Raw genomic sequence first — 18,587 nt, forward strand, 5'->3', positions numbered from 1 at the left:
TTTATCATTCTAACTTTTCAACCTTTCGGCCTTCGTCAGAGCATTTACGTGCTGACCATAACCTATTTCTCTCTGACCTTTGGGGCCGGGTGCGGGTGGATGCATGATATGCGCACAGAGGCTGCTGGGTGCCAGAAATATGGCAACTATTTACCTGACAAACACAGACAGTCCATAAAACCACTTCCAGTATTTGTCCGGGCAAACACGCTCTTTGCCTTTCAGACGCTATTGATTTTCGTTTTTGATATATATATAAATATATATATATAAATCCAATCACTGTCATAGTACTTTGCAGTTTAAATATGGGAAGTTGAATTGTGTTACTGTCTTTTCAAAGAGAGTAGCTTAGAATTTTGTATTTTGATGAAGCTGTTTGAAGTCATAGCTGTGTAAACATTAAATGGGAAGTTGCCGAGTCATCACTTGCAGTTGACTATAATGCTATATGCAAATAGGTCATTAGAAAACACTACAATTCTCCACACCAACTCATATTGCATCATCCCATTCTGAATGATGTCTTTGCACTCAATAATATATATATATATACTGTGCCCTAAATCCATGTTTGAATGATACTGTTTACAACAATAACAAAAATATGCAAATATTGATTTATGGGACAGTGGATTTTTTTTTTTTTTTACAAAATTGAGAGCAGATAAATCATTCAGAATGGGATTCTGATGTAATATGAATTTAGAGTTTGTGTTTTCTAACATGCTTTAAACATTTTCATAACGCATTGTAGTCAAAGGCAAGTGATGACAACCAATTTTCTATGTAACAAAACACACACAAAAAAAACTAAGGACAGAAGAGTGAAAATAAGTCCACATGTAAAAAAAAATAAAAAGATTTTTCCCCTTAAGTTGCAGTGTTGTGTTGTTCTTTGTAAGCATTTTCTTTCTGGTAAAACAGGAAGTGCAACTCCTTGAGAAATCAAAAACGTCATCAGTGTCAAGTCAAAAATATTTATTTGTTTTGTTTAAAATACATTTTCAATAGAATTATGGAATACAGTACAATAGACACATAAAAAAATAAAGTTTATTAATACAAATTATTCAAAATATCTTGTAATATAAAAAGACAATAGAATCTACTGGAATTGATATTCAATCAAAATGCTGGTGTCATTATCCAGTTACAGTATAGAGAAATTCTGTTTACAACAGATACAATATGAAGTTATATCAAGGGCCACACATACTGTACATAAAAGCAAGGGCTTACGAAAATAACCTGATAACAATATTTTGGCCATTATCATTGTTCTAAACATGCAGTGACTGAGTACCAAAAATAGGAAATGGCAGTAGAGAACAACCCGTTGCAGAATCTCATAAATATACAGTAAGCCGATAAAGTGCTCATGAAGCAATCATTGCCAATCATGAAAGTTATGACGCTTTCTGTTTGGAAAAACTTTCACTTTTTGGTCTCACAATCAACGGTATTAGTTATCATCATGGTACATTCCAGACTGCAGTACGTGTTCCCTATGGAATGATGGCTCCTCAATGTGACATACATTAAGCTCTAGGACAGGAAGTGCTTGCAGAAAAACAATATAATGTTCTATTATTCTAATGTTCTAAAGAGCAAGGTAACCAGGATGTGTTTGCTATAGGATCCTGAGGGCCATGCTAGCATATCATACTGCAATGCAATATGGGGACTTTTGAACCATAGTCCAGGGTAGGGTAGGAAAGTCTACAGTACAGTATACACGGTTACTGCCAACCACACACAAGTTGCACACCAGTAACAAAGCAGCAAAGAGGTTTCAGCTTTAAACTTATCATAAACACACATTATACCCATTTAGTGTAAACATTATAGCACGAAAACAAAGATAGACAGATACTTCATTTGCTTGAATGGATTAATCTAATTTACATCAGCCCTAAACTTTAGATTTTGGAAAATGCAAACTCCAATGTGCCTTGGAACATGCACATGCTTGTTGACCTGTGTGCTTCATGGACCTTCACGTTCCCTGACACTGTGGCAATAGCTAAATGTTTGCTTGTATAGCTGAGTAATAACCTGGAGTTCATGCCGTCAAAGCCAGACTGTTGCCTAACTGACTATCTGAGCAAATAATACAGTGCAGATGCTGATGAAACCATTTTTAACCTATCCACATCAGATATCTGCTCCTGTCTGGGTGGTTTCCCAGGAGTGAGATTTTTTGAAAGCTTTTACTGCTGTCTTGTGTTGTATAAATCATCAGAATTGCAGGAGTCTCGAGAACATAGCTCCTCTATGGCTCTCAAGACAGTTTAGAATTCAGAATCAGAACACCCAATTTGCCTTCTAAATTACAAAACAGTGGGGAAGTCCAAAATGCTCTGCAATGTATGTAACTATACTTGTAATGGACTAGAAGGAGTTAGACAACTTTCAACTTAAGATTTTTATACTAGTGTATACAATGGCACTATATTATGATGGGCATTCTCAGTCGGATATGTATGTGGGATACGTGTGAAAATTGTCGATGCAACACACATCTTATTAGAAACAAAGAAAAAGAGTAAGCTCTACTCCATTTCCCTTAGGTCCAGGCACTGACTGCATAAATCTTACTGTCTTAGCTCACCTCACGCTCACCAGTAATACAAAAAAACTAAGTATAAAAGGAAATACAATAATAACAGCTCATAGTTTTACAGTAAATTAAAAAAGGAATGAAGGCGATACATGAATCTCTCTCCTCTTTCTGTCATGTGCTATCTGTGTATGACCAATTGACTGAACAAACCCCTTTGAGCACTCAGTATTATTCCCCATTGGCATTCAAAAACCCTCTATCGAATTGATGAAGACGGAATATCTTAAATTCTATACTACATGATCGTGAAGTATGTATGTATGTATGTATGTGTTTGCATCTGTCTGTGCATGTGTGACACGTTCAATCTAGTCTTCTCAGACTAAAAGCATAACTAGCTGAATGTCTCGTCTTTCTCTTTCTTCCATTTCTTTACGTACAGCCGCAGGACTCTACGATCATGTCAGGGACGTCGGTCTTGACGATGCTGTGCTGTGAGTTGAAGTAGACCATAGACAGAGGCCTGCGCTGGATGGGCACACAGCAGGAAGACACTGCTGTATTGATGCCATTGGCTTTGAGCTGGCTGAAGACTGTAGCGTGGAAGGAAGATGCGATGCCTGGAGACCCAGCCAGGGCCTGGGGACACTGGCCCATACAGTAATTCATGTGGTACCCTTCTGGAGCTATTATCCAGTCCTGCCACTGGATATCCTTGAACTTAACGTAGAAGTCCTTCTTGCAGCAGACCGTAACATCATCTCCGCACTGCAGGGACCTCTTCTGGAGGATGTGTTTGGGGTCCTCGCGGAGCCGCACCTGGGCCACCATGAACGGCTGGTGGGCCATGTCCACGGTCTTACCCAGCTCACACAGGTTCTGGCTAACGCCATTCTCCCCGGCTACCCCGGTCTCTGCGCAGGTGACTTCCAGCTGTAGCAGCCGCTGGCCCCCGTCCATGAACGCTTGCAGGGTGTGTGTAATGGGGAAGGTGTACCAGTTGCTCTTCTGCACATCCAGGATCTTCTCTAGGAGGAGGGTGTGGTTAGAGCAGCTTCCCCCAGGCCCGGAGAGGTAGATGTGGGCTGTGATGGTGGGGCGGGGCCCCGAGTTAGGGGCGTCAGAGGAGTGGACGTACAGCCACAGGGCTGACTGGAGCACCTGAATGCTGTGGCCTTGCTCCTGCAGGAACTGGAAGGTGAGGCGTGGCTGAGCACCAGTAGTGTCCATCTCATCTAGATCACAGAGAGAAGATACAGAGTGTGAGGATTGGTTCGGCATTTTATCACAATAAACAGTATTACCTGTAGGTGTATATATAATTTACTGTAAATCACGTGTCAAACTCATTCCATGGAGGGCTGAGTGTCTGGGGTTTTCGCTCCTCCCTTGTACTTGATTGATGAATTAAGGTCACTAAATTAGTAAGGAACTCCTCACATCTGGTTGTCTAGGGCTTAACTGAAAGGAAAAAACAAAAACAGGCAGAAACTAGGCCCTCCATGGAATCAGTTTGACAGCCCTGCTGTAACCCTGTACCAGTCTTTCAGGGTAGTTCTAAGTGATGCCAATATTTTTCATATAAGTTCACAAGTCAAAGTTAGAGCATGTAATTTATTTAAGCAAAGATACAATCTCAAAATATGTAACATATCACACTAATTGAAGTGTCCTGGATTTACCTTACTATGTTACGTCATCCAGGTTCAAAATTGAAATCAAATCATTAATAGTTTCAATTGGAATGAGGTCAAATAGAAATTACATGAGCTAAAGCTCGAGGTACAGATGTCGGATCTTAATATTTAATCGCAGGAGGAAAATAATCCTGGAGGATTTTAATAGACATTTAATATTTAGAATTGCCGCCAGGGGGCAGCTGGAAGCAGTGTTTGGAGCCTATACAATAATTTAGACCGCAGGTTCACTGGGTGTCAGTTCAAGTAGCCTATGTAAACTACGTGCAGGCTACAGCAGGTCTCATGTGAATTCTTATGTGGAATATAATAAATTGCCAATGTCTGTAGGGTGAAGATGTATTTTTAATTTTTTAAATAAATTGTTTTATTATATATTGAAGGCAAGCAATACGCAAGATAACCAACTCTTGCTGCGGGCGATTCCCTGATCCACCTCTACGCAGACGACACCATTCTATATACTTCCGGCCCGTCCTTGGACACTGTGCTATCTAACCTCCAAACGAGCTTCAATGCCATACAACACTCCTTCCGTGGCCTCCAACTGCTCTTAAACGCTAGTAAAACCAAATGCATGCTTTTCAACCGTTCGCTGCCTGCACCCGCACGCCTGACCAGCATCACCACCCTGGATGGTTCCAACCTTGAATATGTGGACATCTATAAGTACCTAGGTGTCTGGCTAGACTGTAAACTCTCCTTCCAGACTCATATCAAACATCTCCAATCGAAAATCAAATCAAGAGTCGGCTTTCTATTCCGCAACAAAGCCTCCTTCACTCACGCCGCCAAACTTACCCTAGTAAAACTGACTATCCTACCGATCCTCGACTTCGGCGATGTCATCTACAAAATTGCTTCCAACACTCTACTCAGCAAACTGGATGCAGTTTATCACAGTGCCATCCGTTTTGTCACTAAAGCACCTTATACCACCCACCACTGCGACTTGTATGCTCTAGTCACGTGGCCCTCGCTACATATTCGTCGCCAGACCCACTGGCTCCAGGTCATCTACAAGTCCATGCTAGGTAAAGCTCCGCCTTATCTCAGTTCACTGGTCACGATGGCAACACCCATCCGTAGCACGCGCTCCAGCAGGTGTATCTCACTGATCATCCCTAAAGCCAACACCTCATTTGGCCACCTTTCGTTACAGTTCTCTGCTGCCTGTGACTGGAACGAATTGCAAAAATCGCTGAAGTTGGAGACATTTATCTCCCTCACCAACTTCAAACATCTGCTATCTGAGCAGCTAACCGATCGCTGCAGCTGTACATAGTCTATCGGCAAATAGCCCACCCATTTTTACCTACCTCATCCCCATACTGTTTTTATTTATTTACTTTTCTGCTCTTTTGCACACCAATATCTCTACCTGTACATGACCATCTGATCATTTATCAATCCAGTGTTAATCTGCAAAATTGTAATTATTCGCCTACCTCATGCCTTTTGCACACAATGTATATAGACTCCCCTTTTTTTTCTTCCTTTTGTGTTATTGACTTAATTGTTTACTCCATGTGTAACTCTGTGTTGTCTGCTCACACTGCTATGCTTTATCTTGGCCAGGTCGCAGTTGCAAATGAGAACTTGTTCTCAACTAGCCTACCTGGTTAAATAAAGGTGAAATAAAAATAAAATAAAAAAATAAAATTAATTTATCTTAGGTCCAGCGGGTACAGCCACTGACAATGGCACACATATGCCAGAGTAGGCACGGCTTCAAATCTAGCCCACTACTGCCCTTGAAATTGAAGGAACTAGTACTTTTCTAGTTACTCTCTGTAGGTTGTACTTTTACTCAAGTAATTTCTGAATGAAGCAACTTACTTTTTACTCTGTTACATTATTTATACCAAATAACTTCAGTTACATAGATTTATATTACTATATCGTCACTGTCAGATAACCTCCTAACCCATTTTTTTTTACACATTAATCAATACTATTGGTTCCCCTTTACGTCTGTATGAACGTTTCACAACCCCTTGACCGATGAAATGTATTCAAAATAGCTTGTCATCCAAACTCCTCAATCCATTGGCTCTCAAAGTTGTCCGTTAAACCAAGTTTTATCTCCACCACCGCTCACTTCTCTCCTGAAGATATCGTTGTTAGTGGGTTCATAGCCAGACTCAGAGGAAACACTTTAATTACCTTCAGCGTTTGTAATATTATAGATTTCTGGAGTAAGATAAGTATTTATTAGATATATTTCTGCTATTGAAATTGTGTTTCGAGGACTAGTTAACTAGGTTTGGCTAATCCACAATCTGACAAAGTTTAATCTCCTGTTTTTAGCTCCCCATATGATCGGTTTGTTGGCCAACTAGCCAACTTGTTATTGGCATAAAGAGTGAACAGATTAATCGAACGTGTGTGGCAATAGCTAACTAGCTATTACAGTAGGTTGCCAAGCTGACTAAGATAGCTAGCTGCAGTGTCAACCATGTAGCTAGCAAAAAAATAAAAAATACTTTTAACTTAAATTTAATTCCATGGTGAAACGTCTTTGATTTCCATATTAGTAACATGATTGAAAGTGAAATTTCGGTATTGATTGTTTGACTGTTGTAACACTTGTAACAATTAAAACATCACACTTGGTGTAAATCTTTTTAGTATGCATTCACCATCACGTATACATGAAATTATATAGTGAGCATTTTTTTATTAACGCTATTGAAATCGTAAATTATTCCAATGTCTCGACTACCATATACAGTGCAAAGTATTCAGACCACTTGCCTTTTTTCATTTTGTTACGTTACAGCCTTATTCTAAAATGTATTAAATAAATACAAATCCTCAATCTACACACAATACCCCATAATGACAAAGCGAAAACAGGTTTTTAGAAATGTAGAAATTGAGCTCAGGTGCATCCTGTTTCCATTGATCATCCTTGAGATGTTTCTACAACTTGATTGGAGTCCACCTGGGGTAAATTCAATTGATTGGGCATGATTTGAAAAGGCAGACACCCGTCTATATAAGGTCCCACAGTTGACAGTGCATGTAAAAGCAAAAAATCAAGCTATGAGGTTGAAAGAATTGTCCGTAGAGCTCTGAGACGACAGGATTGTGTCGAGGCACAGATCCGGAGAAGGGTACCAAGAAATGTCTGCAGCATTGAAGTTCCAAGAACACAGTGGTATCCATTCTTAAATAGAATAAGTTTGGAACCACCTAGAGCCGGCTACACGGCCAAATTAAGCAATCGGTGGAGAAGGACCTTGGTCAAGGAGGTGAACAAGAAACCGATGGTCACTCTGACAGAGCTCCAGAGTTACTCCCTAACTATAACATTAGGGAGATAGAACTGCCAAAGGGGGTGGAGTTGGAATCTACTGCAGAGATAGCCTGCAGAGTTCTGTCATACTATCCAGGTCTGTGCCCAAACAATTCGAGCTTTTTCTTTTAAAAATCCACATTTCCAGAAACAAGTCTCTCACCATTGCCACTTGTTATAGACCACCGTCAGCCCCCAGCTGTGCCCTGGACACAATATGTGAATTGATCGCCCCCCATCTATCTTCAGAGTGGTTACTGTTAGGTGACCTAAACTGGGACTTGCTTAAAACCCCAGCCATCCTACAATCTAAGCTAGATGCCCTCAATCTCACACAAATTATCAAGGAACCTACCAGGTACAACCCTAAATCCGTAACCATGGGCACCCTCTTAGATATCATCCTGACCAGCTTGCCCTCTAAATACACATCTGCTGTCTTCAACCAGGATCTCAACGATCACTGCCTCATTGCATGCGTGGGTAATGGGTCCACGGTCAAACGACCACCCCTCGTCACTGTCAAACGCTCCCTAAAACACTTCAGCGGGCAGGCCTTTCTAACCAACCTGGTCCGGGTATCCTGGAAGGATATTGACCTCATCCCGTCAGTAGAGGATGCCTGGTTGCTCTTCAAAAGTGCTTTCCTATCCATCTTAAATAAGCATGCCCATTCAAAAAATGTAGAACTAAGAGCAGATATAGCCCTTGGTTCACCCCAGACTTGACTGCTCTTGAACAGCACAAAAACATCATGTGGCGTTCTGCATTAGCATCGAATAGCCACCGCAATATGCAACTCTTCAGGGAAGTCAAGAACCAATATACTCAGTCAGTTAGGAAAGCTAAGGCTAGCTTTTTCAAACAGAAATTTGCTTCCAGTAGCACTAATTCCAAAAAGTCTTGGGACACTAAAGTCCATGGAGAATAAGAGCACCTCCTCCCAGCTGCCCACTGCACTGAGGATAGGAAACAATGTCACCACCGATAAATCTATGATAATCGATAATTTCAATTAGCATTTTATCCCCGGCTGGCCATGCTTTCCACCTGGCAACCCCTACTCTGGCCAACACCTCAGGACCAACTGCATCGCCATCGATAAAAGACAGTACTGTGCAGCCGTATTCATCAACCTGGCCAAGGCTTTCGACTCTGCCAATCACTGCATTCCTATCGGCAGACTCAATAGCATTGGCTTCTCAAATGACTGTCTCGCCTGGTTAACCTCTTGAACCTCTGGGGGCAGTATTTCATTTTTGGATGAAAAACGTTCCCGTTTTAAACAAGATATTTTGTCACGAAAAGATGCTCGACTATGCATATAATTGACAGCTTTGGAAAGAAAACACTCTGACGTTTCCAAAACTGCAAAGATATTGTCTGTGAGTGCCACAGAACTAATGCTACAGGAGAAACCAAGATGAAATTTCATACAGGAAGTGAGCCAGATTTTGGAGGCGCTGTGTTCCAATGTCTCCTTATATGGCTGTGAATGCGCAAGGAATGAGCCTACACTTTCTGTCGTTTCCCCAAGGTGTTTGCAGCATTGTGACGTATTTGTAGGCATATCATTGGAAAATTGACCATAAGAGACTACATTTACCAGGTGTCCGCTCGGTGTCCTCCTTCGAAACTATTGCGTAATCTCCAGGTGCGTGCATTTTTCCATTTTGAACAGAGGAGAAACCAAACTGCAACGAGTGATTTATCATCGAATAGATATGTGAAAAACACCTTGAGGATTGATTCTAAACAACGTTTGCCATGTTTCTGTCGATATTATGGAGTTAATTTGGAAAAAAGTTTGCGTTGTAATGACTGAATTTTTGGGGGTTTTCTTAGCCAAACGTGATGAACAAAACGGAGCGATTTCTCCTACACAAATAATATTTTTGGAAAAACTGAACATTTGCTATCTAACTGAGAGTCTCCTCATTGAAAACATCCCAAGTTCTTCAAAGGTAAATGATTTTATTTGAATGCTTTTCTTGTTTTTGTGAAAATGTTGCCTGCTGAATGCTAGACTTAATGCTATGCTAGCTATCAATACTCTTACACAAATGCTTGTGCAGCTATGGTTGAAAAACATTTTTTGAAAATCTGAGATGACAGTGTTGTTAACAAAAGGCTAAGCTTGTGAGCCAATATATTTATTTCATTTCATTTGCGATTTTCATGAATGGTTAACGTTGCGTTATGGTAATGAGCTTGAGGCTATAATTACACTCCCGGATACGGGATTGCTCGTCACAACAGGTTAACCAACTTCTTCTCAGACAGAGATCAGTGTGTCAAATCGGAGGGCCTGTTGTCCAAACCTCTGGCAGTCTCTATGGGGGTGCCACAGGGCTCAATTCTCGGGCCGACTCTTTTCTCTGTATATATCAATGATGTCGCTCTTGCTGATGGTGATTCTCTTATCCACCTCTACACAGACGACACCATTCTGTATACATCTGGCCCTTCTTTGGACACTGTGCTAACAAACCTCCGGGCGAGCTTCAACGCCACACAACACTCCTTCCGTGGCCTACAACTGCTTTAAAATGCTAGTAAAACTAAATGCATGCTTTTCAACCAATTGCTGCCCGCACCCGCCCGACCGACTAGCATCACTACTCTGGACGGTTCTGACTTAGAATATGTGGACAACTCCAAATACCTAGGTTTCTGGTTAGACTGTAAACTCTCCTTCCAGACTCACATTAAGCATCTCCAATCAGAAGTTAAGTCTAGAATCGCTTCCTATTTCGAAACAGAGCATCCTTCACTAATGCTGCCAAACATACCCTCGTAAAACTGAATATCCTACCAATCCTTGACTTCGGCGATGTCGTTTACAAAATAGCCCCCAACACTCTACTCAGCAAACTGGATGTAGTCTATCACAGTGCCATCCGTTTTGTCACCAAAGCACCATATACCACCCACCACTGTGACCTCTATGCTCTCATTGGCCATAACTACATATCCATCGCCAAACCCACTGGCTCCAGGTCATCTAGAAGTCTTTGCTAGGTAAAGCCCCATCTTATCTCAGCTCACTGGTCACCATAGCAACACCCACTCATAGCACACCTCCAGCAGGTATATTGCACTGGTCATCCCCAAAGCCAACACTTCCTTTGGCTTTCTTTCCTTCCAGTTCTCTGCTGCCAACGACTGGAACAAATCGCAAAAATGTCTGAGTCTTATATCTCCCTCTAACTTTAAGCATCAGCTGTCAGAGCAGCATACCGATCACTGTACCTGTACACAGACAATCTGTAAATAGCACACCCGACAACCTCAGCCCCATGTTATTACTTACCCTCTTGCACCCCATTATCTCTACTTGCACATCGTTTCTGCATATCTATCACTCCAGTATTAATGCTAAATTGTAATTATTTTCACCTCTATGGTCTATTTATTGCCTACCTCCCTACACTTCTACATTTGCACACACTGTACATAGATCTTTCTATTTTTCATTTGTGTTATTGACTGTACATTTGTTCGTGTAACTCTGTGTTGTTGTTGTTTTTGTCTCTTGGCCAGGTCGCAGTTGTAAATGAGAACTTGTTCTCAACTGGCCTACCTGGTTAAATAAAGGTAAAAATAACATAAAAAAATTAAATACAGAGATTACAGAGGAGTATAGAGTGCAGTGATGTGTCCTTAAATTAGCATTGGTGGCAAATCTGATGGCGGAATATTAAAGAACATCTAGCAGCTCAAGAGCACCCTTACCTGCCGATGTATAATTTACATCTCTGAAATCTAGCATGGATAGGATGGCCATCTGATTAATAAATACAGTAAGAAAGGTAGCTTATTAAACTAAATTGAGGGTCTTCAATTTAAGTACAGAATAATACAAAATGTTCTGAGACCAGCTTGAATCACTAAGTTCATTTGAATTTCCTGAAGCATCTAGAAAATTATTGCCAACAAAATAGTGATCAAGTTAAGATTAGACATCAGTAGGCCTACCTTGATATTCCCCAGTTATCTCAAGTCAGGGTTTCAATGTAAATGTCTGAGCTCAGTATTTGAATTGACCTGGCTTATTTCCAATTTTCCAAAAGCGCATTCGATTCAGTCAGTAGTCCACAATGGAGGTAATAACCAAACGCCCAATAAAGTCCATAAGAAAGTAAACAATAGTGACACTAGTGTAGGCTACACTATAATGTTCAAAATAACTTAACTTACCCATTTCTGCGAAACTCACTATTTCATATCCCTGATCTTTTGTATCATTGATCTTCATTTCAAGTTCAATGGTGCCGTCCGGTCTGACTCGCCCCGCGTGCAGTTTGCGGAGAGCCGTGATAAGCGCAGCGCTGGGCACAGTCGAGGTGATGTTCGGTTTCTCTTTCAGGTGCAGCTTGTTCAAGATCTGTTGCTTGGCGATCTCAACCAGGAGCCTCTGCTCCGAATCCTTCTCCATCGGCGGAATGCCACAAGACGCGCAGCCAGACGTGGTCCCTGCCGTGGTCGCAGTCTCCAGTCCCTTCACCAGCAGAGACGTCATCAATGAAAACATTAGAAATGTGAAAGAAGAAAATAGCATGTTGGTGGGCTCTCTAGACACATGGATACTATGTATTTTAGAAGCAGGCGCAAGTTTAAGATCCGATAATATTAAAGAGAGCATGTTTGAAAAAGTTGTTCCCCGAGTTGCTTTGGATGCTGATCGATTTGCATTCATTCAGTTCCTGAACTGTTCCAGTCAGAGGGACCTTGTTCCTGCAGGTGGATACCTCGAAGACAAGGATGAAAGAGCGTGAGTGGTACTTCAACACCTAATGATGCTCCACAGAACTGGGGTAATCCACCAAAAGTTGTGACACGTTATAGGAACACACCAATGAGCGCATCAAGGAAATGACAGGCACTGTCTCCTGACAGGACACACACACACACACACACACACAAAAAGCAGAGAGAGACGGCGGATAGCAATGGCACATGCGCTTTAGCGCACAGTGATCAAATTGGCCACATTATTACGCACAGTGCTGTGAAGGATAAGAGAGGGTATATTATCGATCACAGTCATCACCACACTATATCACCGAATAATAAACTCCAGTTGCCAAACACTTGTGGCATGCCACGTAGCCCATAAGCGTAGGCAACTTTGACGCGTCATTATTTGAATAATGGCATGGAGCCAAGGTATTACTCAGCGCGACGCGTCACGAACTGTGAACTTTATCCCAGGTAGTTACCCCTCTTTTTACTCAATCTCCATCTGGTCAGATAGCTTTATAATGTAAATCAGCACATGTAGGCCTACAATAAATATGATGCAATCAATTAGGCCTATTGCTCTGTCGGGAAAGTTTCTGCAGAGGGAGGGGCCAGTATTGATAACTGAAGTACTCTCTCAATTACAACTTGAAATTGTACTTATGTTAATCGAAGTCTTGTATATTCTATTCTATGCTTTTTATCTATCATGTATTTAACCATGTGAATCATTTGCTTTATCTTGGCAAGGTCGCAGATGTAAATGAGAACTTGTTCTCAACTAGCCTACCTGGTTAAATAAAGGTGAACTAAAAATTAATTAAACAATTTTTGGCCTAATGCCTATTGCCAGGGTCTGAATTGGATGGTCATTATTATTATTAGCCAAAATGCAAAATGGTGTCCAATAAACTCACAATACACAGTTCGAAATTATTAATGGCTCCATGGTGAACAAGCATTGCTGCAATTGGCTTGAAAGGGGATTGATAGAGATAGGCAGCTATTCATACACTGTTAGCACAATATTAGCCTGCATCTACAAGAAGAGATTATGAATAAAAGACAGATTTTGTACCAAGCATATTTCTGTGTATATAGGCCTTGGCCAATAGGCCTGCCTCTGCCTGTCCACTCACTGCACACTAACACATCTGAACCAGGTCAATGACATTCACAATAACAGCACAATAGAAGACACTCACATAGTGTAAACAATTATCCTAAATTGTAGGCCTATGTGAACCCTAGTGGAACCAGAGGTGTAGTTTTATAATAATTCACATTGTTATTTTATCACATCTCAATACTTGCCTTGCATGATTGCCATCTCTGTTCAACTATTACATTCCACTCCTTGCCACTCCAATCATTGGTCAAATGATTATTTGGCAAATGACAGGAATGGATTGGAATGTTCGCTAAAAAGACTGGTACCCAGACTAGTACTTCCTCGCCACCATGTGGGGAGTTGTGGATACTAAAATGAAACTACAACAGGCATTGGAACACTAGAGGCTACAGTAAGGTGCACATTTTATTATTGTGGTTTGTGAAATTACATATTTTGTTGCTCGCGCTACAGACAGCTAAATCGGTCCGCTAATAGGTGACTAGTAAAGGCCTAGTGCACAAGTGCACTAAGTTGTTGTCCTTTTTGTTTGCTGTCACAGTTTACCATAAGGTGTAAAACATTACCAAACTAAATATGTAACTAGTAGTAAAGTGGTTTTCTTTTGCTCTTACTTGAGTAGTTAGGCTAATTTTACTTGAGTAAATTACAATCTAAGTCACTGCACTTTCACTTAACTACACATTTTCAGTACTCTTACCCACCTCTTGCAAATTATTATTGGTCGGTCACCGCTACCGCTCAGCTGCTCCCTAAATAAAGATGACGTCGGTGTTAGTCAGAGATATGTCAATAATGACGAGTTACTCATGTCTCCGCCCTAACAATGGAAGTCGTTCCAAAGGCAGTGAGGCAGGCAACAAGTTTAAGTTTGCATATTAAACGCACAGAAATGCATTGGTCTTATTTTGGTGAGAGTGAACCCTCTCGCTTCACTTCTTCCTCGTTGCTTTAGTCCTGCTTGCAACAAAGGTCTTTCAAGATAAATTATTTACCCTCTGGTTGGTATCGTCATCGGAACAATTTAGTCCTTTTTTAACAGACTAAGGTTGATTGATATATTTTACAAGCATGGAAAATCTACTGTGGCAATTTACCCAACACTTTGTATGAATGGAAACTGACATTGGTGTACTGTTATTTAATTTGTTTACTATTTATGTTTTCCAAAAGTGTATGGTATGATCATTTCTCAAGATTAGGGGTAAAATGACCTTGGACTGTCCTTCATTTTTTAAATGTGTAACTTTCTAGAGTCAATCGGGAGATTATGTTATTCCGCTAGACAACGCCAGATCGTCCACCCATGACAGCAGAATCCTTGACAATGCTGGAAAGGGGGGCATATGAAGGCCACCTACTCGGTGACAATGGATATGCCTGTCGTGGGTACCTTATGACTCCCCTTTTAAAACCCCAGACATCTGAAGAGAGAGAATTACAACCCCTCTCATATCCTGGCAAGAAGTCTCATATAGAGAGTTTTTGGGAGTGTGGAAAAAAGATTCCCCTGCCTAAAGGAGGGGCTCCGCACGAAGATGGACACTAACATGACAATCATTATTGCAGTGGCGGTTCTGTATAACTTTGGCAAGAGACAAGGAGATGAGTCACCTGAGGAGGACCTACCTGAGGAGAATGAGGAAGATGGCCAGGTGCAAAATGCTGCCAATGCAAATGAGAATGCTGTGAGGAGAACCTTGATTGAGAACCATTTTGCAGCCAAAGGTGTGTATAATGTAACATTGGTAACATGTAAAAAGCAATATTGTTTTGATCGAAACTCACAATTCCTAATTAAGCCATCTGTATTCAAATGTATTATTAAGACTTTGTTATTCTCAATACCATACAGGGTGGAACTGGAAGCATCAGAACACAAGAGTGGGGACAAGACTGGAGGACACAAAATAGCTTGGGAAAGCATTTGTTTTGATAAATTATTGTTTAAATAAATAAAAAGATCAGCATTCTTTACACAGTGGGCATTTGTTACTCTGCAGGAGTTTCTGTTTCTGAATTTGCAGTAGCTCTTTTTGTAAATTCAGGACCTCAATGTGCAGTAGATTTTTCTGCACATCTATCACTCCAGTGTTAATAATGCTAAATTGTAATTATTTCAGCACTATGACCTATTTATTGCCTTTCTTCCCTAATTCGAACAAACTGTATATATATTTTTCTATTGTGTTTTGTTTGTTTTGTAATTGTGTTTGTTTATCCCATGTGTAACTCCGTGTTGTTTGTGTCGCACTGCTTTGCTTTGTGTGCTGCCATCCTGTTAGACGGTAACAGATTATTTTATTACGATGGTTAAATTGGATTTTCATTGTGTTCAATGGTGTAATTTGCCCCCTAGTGGCGCTTTCTTGTACTTAGAATGACGGCGCAAACAGGAAGTACAGAATTTGTTTTGCACGCATAGAGCAGCTACAAACAACGCTACGTTGCAGGTCTTTCAATGTAGTTATTTCTTGTCATGCTTCAGCCTTGGAAAAATATTTGTTTGTAAGTTCGATTCAAGCATTTAGCTAATGATGATAATCTTGTTATTGATAGAGTTGCTTACATATCAATGTTGGTTGCATTTACTCACAAATTGCAATGCCTTTAATGTATGTCGTTAGCTGTATTACTTTGCTCATGCGTCATGCAAACTAATTGTAAAATATACAATACTGTAGGTTTGTTACTGTTTCTAGTGTAATATGCTTTGTTATTCTACATAGATTATTATTATACATTATTAGAGTAATGAAAGGAGCCAATTACCATATGGTTAACAAGTAGCTATATGGTTTGGCATCATGCCAGATGCATGGTACCTTAGCGCGTACTTTGTATTTATGCAACTTCAAATGTTTAATGTACAGCTACAGTATGTCGGTGTGAATTGAACACTAAAGTATATTCTTTTCTGTATTTTGCAGTTTCACAACATAAACGTTTTGCAATATATTCATTCAAGAAAAGTCACGCCTTGGGAGTTTTATTGAAGACTTAGTTGTTAGCTATCTGTCTAGTTTTGCATGGGAACGCAATTCAAGGGCAGAATACTTTGTCTTGGTAGGATGGTCAGTTTTACAAGGGTATGTTTGGCAGCATGAGTGAAGGATGCTTTGTTGCAAAAAAGGAAGCCAATTCTAGATTTAACTTTGGATTGGAGATGTTTGATATGGGTCTGGAAGGAGAGTTTACAGTCTAACCAGACACCTAAGTATTTGTAGTTGTCCACGTATTCTAAGTCAGAGCCGTCCAGAGTAGTGATGTTGGACAGGCGGGCAGGTGCAGGTAGCGATCGGTTGAAGAGCATGCATTTAGTTTTACTTGTATTTAAGAGCAATTGGAGGCCACGGAAGGAGAGTTGTAATGGCATTGAAGCTTGCCTGGAGGGTTGTTAACATTGTCCAAAGAAGGGCCAGAAGTATACAGAATGGTGTCGTCTGCGTAGAGGTGGATCAGAGACTCACCAGCAGCAGAGCGACATCATTGATGTATACAGAGAAGAGAGTCGGTCCAAGAATTGAACCCTGTGCCACCCCCATAGAGACTGCCAGAGGTCCGGACAGCAGACCCTCCGATTTGACACACTGAACTCTATCAGAGAAGTAGTTGGTGAACCAGGTGAGGCAATCATTTGAGAAACCATCTTCTGGGATAGAGGATCAATTACATTGGACAGAGGCCCCCCCCTCCGGTCTGAATTAGCCTCCGCCTCTCCTCTGCCACATTCTTTTTGGCTTTCACTTTGAAGTTTTTCCAGCACATCTTCATCCGATTTGGGTCCATCTCTTTAATCTGTGTCGATTCATTAAATCTTCTTTCTTTTTGACAGTCGTGTTGTCTGTCTTTTCATCCTCAAGTATGTTACTAAATTCCTCCATCAGCTCCGACAAGAGGTTTTTTTCATGAGCGGAGAAATGTGAACTTCTTTGACGTGCAATGATCAGGTGGCTAGCGGACAAATAATAAAATGCCTAAATAAAGTTAAGTAATGACAACAAATTATATTTTATGATATCTTAGTTTATAAACTAGCTAGCTACAGTAGCTACCGTTAGCTAACAAATACATTTTTGGTCTAGTATAGGCAAATAACGTATTTTATTTCAAATCAGCCAACCCATGATAACCTTTCACGATGGAGTTGCAGTAGTTCTAACAACATTACATTGTTATTAATCACAGTTTAAAACCGTTAATCACATATTTACTAATCCAGATTTAAAATTAAGTGGTGCAACACATATCTGATTAATTATAAACCTAGATTTACAAAACCTAGATTAGCTCTAATCTTAGATTAATTTAAACCATGTTGGTGCAGCCCAACCAGAGCGTATGACATTTTCCTCCGATTTTCAAAACAGAATACATTTTAGCAATACCTTGTATCAATCAGTAGATAAATCTGTTTAATAACCCATTAACTGCTCTCTTACTAGATTCAGCAAGTCATGTCAGAAGCTAGCAGATTAACGTTAGTTTACAGCTGTAAATTCCAATAAAACTAAATCACGTTTTGAATTTCACTTTCCTTGCGTTGTCTAACACCACTATCATGAATCTTGCAAATACGTTTTGTGGGTCACAGTATTTATTTAGTATTAAAGGCCAAAAATACTGTAAGTTAGCATGTTTCTTACACTTGCTTTAGCCATAGGGAGCAGTGTTGTCAAGACAATTGTTGCCTAGCAACGCTTGGATCAGCAGGAGAGAACATTTTCATAGCTCGACAAAATCACATGAAAACGGCTTTAGACCAAATAGCTATTGCAAAGATTTCGAATGCTTCCCCGGTCTGGATGACCTGGAATGATAAAGAGAAGATTTCTCATGCTCACTAGCTTAATCCTCCTTCTCAGGATCGTGCTCCGTGCTTTAAATAACTCAACTGTACCCCTCTGATTGGATAGAACGGATTAGGAATAGCTTCTACCAAAAAACAGTTACAGCTGTTTATCAGAGTTTAGAGTGACAAAAGTGGTTAGCTAATGTCTACTAACACCTCTCTGTGTCATCATTAATTAAGCAGCCCGAACAGAGCCGTTGCTATGGATACTCACAGACAGAGGGCAAAGATTATGACGAGGGTGAAGAGAGTGACCACAATCACACTAATTTCTGACTACACAACTACTGACCACA

The 18,587-nt window shown here is 40.5% G+C and overlaps 1 protein-coding gene and 1 long non-coding RNA gene across 2 annotated transcripts; one reads left to right on the forward strand and one right to left on the reverse strand.

Moving 5' to 3' along the window:
• Positions 1 to 966: 966 nt before the first annotated feature.
• Positions 967 to 13,007, reverse strand: LOC115135356 (inhibin beta B chain-like). Its single transcript, XM_029669978.2, has 2 exons — positions 11,765 to 13,007; positions 967 to 3,801 (listed from the first exon to the last, which is right to left on the reverse strand). The coding sequence occupies exons 1-2, from the start codon at positions 12,261 to 12,263 to the stop codon at positions 2,999 to 3,001; spliced, it is 1,302 nt and encodes a 433-aa protein (XP_029525838.1). The 5' UTR covers positions 12,264 to 13,007; the 3' UTR covers positions 967 to 2,998.
• A 1,190-nt stretch (positions 13,008 to 14,197) lies between these two features.
• Positions 14,198 to 17,271, forward strand: LOC135574703 (uncharacterized). Its single transcript, XR_010465580.1, has 2 exons — positions 14,198 to 15,167; positions 15,295 to 17,271. It is a non-coding gene; the product is annotated as an uncharacterized LOC135574703 (long non-coding RNA).
• Positions 17,272 to 18,587: the final 1,316 nt, after the last annotated feature.

This window comes from Oncorhynchus nerka, linkage group LG2, assembly GCF_034236695.1.
Source record: "Oncorhynchus nerka isolate Pitt River linkage group LG2, Oner_Uvic_2.0, whole genome shotgun sequence".
Classification (NCBI taxonomy): Eukaryota; Metazoa; Chordata; class Actinopteri; order Salmoniformes; family Salmonidae; genus Oncorhynchus; species Oncorhynchus nerka.